Genomic DNA, 2,600 nt, shown 5'->3' on the forward strand with positions numbered 1-2,600 from the left:
CGACTAGGTGTTTGATCCGTCGGCGATTCTGGCCGCCGAGAGCGGCGCGACCGAGCAGAACGAGCCGCCGCGAACGGCAGACCCGCCGACGACGCCAGCTTTCACGCTGCCGCTCTTGCACGAACTACACCCGCTCTGCTACCAACACGGCTACCGCAAGGACCAGGACCAAGTGCGCTCCGAGCGCAGCCCCGTGCAGGTCGAGCATCTCTCCACGCGCCCTTGGCTTCACGCGTAGTAGGTCATCAAGTACCTCGCAAGCCTGGATCTGCTCGTGATCGCGGCCGGCGATTTGAAGCTGACGTTTTGGCAGCCGAACGCGCTCTTCATGACCGAGTCGCCCGAGCCCGTGTACGTTGCGAGCACGGAGCACCCGCAGCGTGTTCTCGAGTGGGCGCCCACGGCCTCGCGCATCTTCTCGCTCGCGACCGACAATGCGATTCTGGTTTGGCGCGTAGGGCAACTGCTACATTGACACATTGATAGTGTTAAATATGTGGTCGGTAGGTGGTGGCCAAGAGCAAGAAGTCGTGCAGTGCTGTCTGCACGGACGTCCTGCGCTCGCACAAGGACATGGTCCAGGATCTGCTGCTCGTCAACGACGAGACGCTCGTGTCCTGCGGGATGGACTCGCTCATCAAAATTTGGGATCCGGCGAGCTTGGAGTGCAAGAGCACCCGGCGCGGCCACAAGCGCGGCGTCCGAAAGCTCGTCAAACACTCGGACTCGGTGTTCGTGAGTACGGGTAGTCCTCAATGTTGTTTTGAGTGTTGTGCATTGAGTTTCGTGGGTTTTGAATAGGGTTTGAGCGAGACATGCTCGGATGGGACGTCTCGGGGCTGAGCATCGCGCCCATCTTCAAGCTCTCGGGACACACGTCGCCGATCCTGTGCATTCAAACGATCCCGCAACTCGGCCAAGCCATCAGCCTCGACGACGAAGGCAGTTGCTCGCAAACATGATACTCCGCTGATACATTGATACTAGGCTACTTCAAGTGGTGGAACATGACCAACCTCGTGTCCATGGACGACAACGACCGGTGTCTCCAGACCTTTCGCTTTGGCAACGGCCAGTACGTCGATCATCTATCTATCCATCTATATATCCATCCATCATCTATCTCTAGGTACCCGTGGAAGCCCAACGCGTTTACACTCTTTACGAACGGCGCCACGATCCTCGCCTCGGGCTTCCATTTGAAATGGATCCACCGCGTCCGGCTCAAGCCCAAGCACTATGCATCCAGCGCGATCGTGTTGAACACGACCACGTTGACGCTCCTCACAACGACCGACCGCGGTGGGCACCAATCGCGTGTCCTTGTGGTCTAGTTTAACGTAACCCTCGTAGACGTTCAGATTTGGGACGCACAGAAAGGGACACTGTTGCATGTGTTTCGCGGCCTCTGTCGTAGCGACATCACGCACGTGGTCTTAGACGCCCGCGAGCGCAAATTTGTGCTCTCTACGCTCGGCGGCGACGTGCTCGTCTTCAACTACCTCAACGGCGCGCTTCTCAAGAGCTTCCCGCGCCACTCGGGCCAAGTGTCGTGCATGCTGTACTGCAAGGAGGACGAGGTCGTGCTCACGGCGTCCTGGGACCGGTCGCTTCGTCTCTACGACGACGACTCGAAGAAGCCCCTCCTGCGCTGCATTGCGCAAGCCCATCGCGCCGACATCAAGTGCATGGCCTACTCGTACCACCTGGGTCTCGTCGCAACCGGCAGCGCTGATGGCTCGCTCAAAATCTGGGATTACGTCTACTTTCTACTGGAGCAAGCGTACAGTGAGCACAGCGTCGAGGTCAACGCGGTTGCGTTTCTAGACCCGCACCCAATCGTACTCAGCGGCTACGAGAACGGCATGATCGTGCTGCACTCGGTTCGACCTGCAGCTCATCCCACGCGTCTCTGCCAGTTTTCGATTGACGCCGCGAGGTAGACTCGACATGAAATGTCGTTGGCAACCGACGCATCTTGGATGGTAGTCCCACGGCCTCTGTCGCGACCTTGAACACGCTCTACGACCCGTTTGGCGGTGACGCCGTTGCCGAAGGCATCACGAGCGGTCGACAGCTCGTCTATGTGGGCGACTATAGCGGCATGCTTCGCTGCTGGGACCTCTACCCTGTCCGTCATTTTTCAAAAATTGTTTGTTTGATGTACGGTTCTGTAGGTGCTGCGGCAGCACCAAATCGCCGCCGCCGACGAGTCGCTCTTGCCGCACACGTCCAAGTCATACAACCCACGGCGCCGCATCGAGCGGGACGGCGACGGCAGTAAGCGATGCCTCGATTCCATAGGGAGCGATATCACGGGCGTTGTAGCTGCCGCCACCGTCGACCGAACAACGTCGGCGCCAATCATACCGGCGCCGCCCGTGACGAGTGCGTGGCAAGCGCATACGATGGCCATCAAGTGCGTCACGCTCGTCGAGTCGCCCGTCGCGTGCATTTTAACCTGCGCGATCGACAAGACAACCAAAGTCTGGACGCTTGGACGGCACGCTGCTCGGTGTCCTTCGGCAGCGCGACGTGGAACCTCGCCATCAACACGACCGACGCCGCGGCGCAAAAGTGGGCCCGCGCCAGCGCGCTTT

At 59.4% G+C, this 2,600-nt stretch overlaps 1 protein-coding gene across 1 annotated transcript in view; it reads left to right on the top strand.

Moving 5' to 3' along the window:
• Positions 1-7: 7 nt before the first annotated feature.
• The window catches only part of SPRG_21385 (hypothetical protein), a gene marked incomplete at both ends in the record, with an annotated part of 4,025 nt that continues 1,432 nt past the window's right edge, over positions 8-2,600 (top strand). The window contains 10 exons of the mRNA XM_012353850.1: positions 8-199; positions 242-454; positions 508-745; positions 802-945; positions 988-1,075; positions 1,130-1,302; positions 1,354-1,939; positions 1,990-2,131; positions 2,178-2,280; positions 2,329-2,449. Of these exons, the coding sequence (XP_012209240.1) occupies positions 8-199; positions 242-454; positions 508-745; positions 802-945; positions 988-1,075; positions 1,130-1,302; positions 1,354-1,939; positions 1,990-2,131; positions 2,178-2,280; positions 2,329-2,449 (2,000 nt within the window). The remainder of the gene's footprint in view (positions 200-241; positions 455-507; positions 746-801; positions 946-987; positions 1,076-1,129; positions 1,303-1,353; positions 1,940-1,989; positions 2,132-2,177; positions 2,281-2,328; positions 2,450-2,600) is intronic.

This window comes from Saprolegnia parasitica (assembly GCF_000151545.1).
Source record: "Saprolegnia parasitica CBS 223.65 unplaced genomic scaffold supercont2.137, whole genome shotgun sequence".
NCBI lineage: Eukaryota > Oomycota > Saprolegniomycetes > Saprolegniales > Saprolegniaceae > Saprolegnia > Saprolegnia parasitica.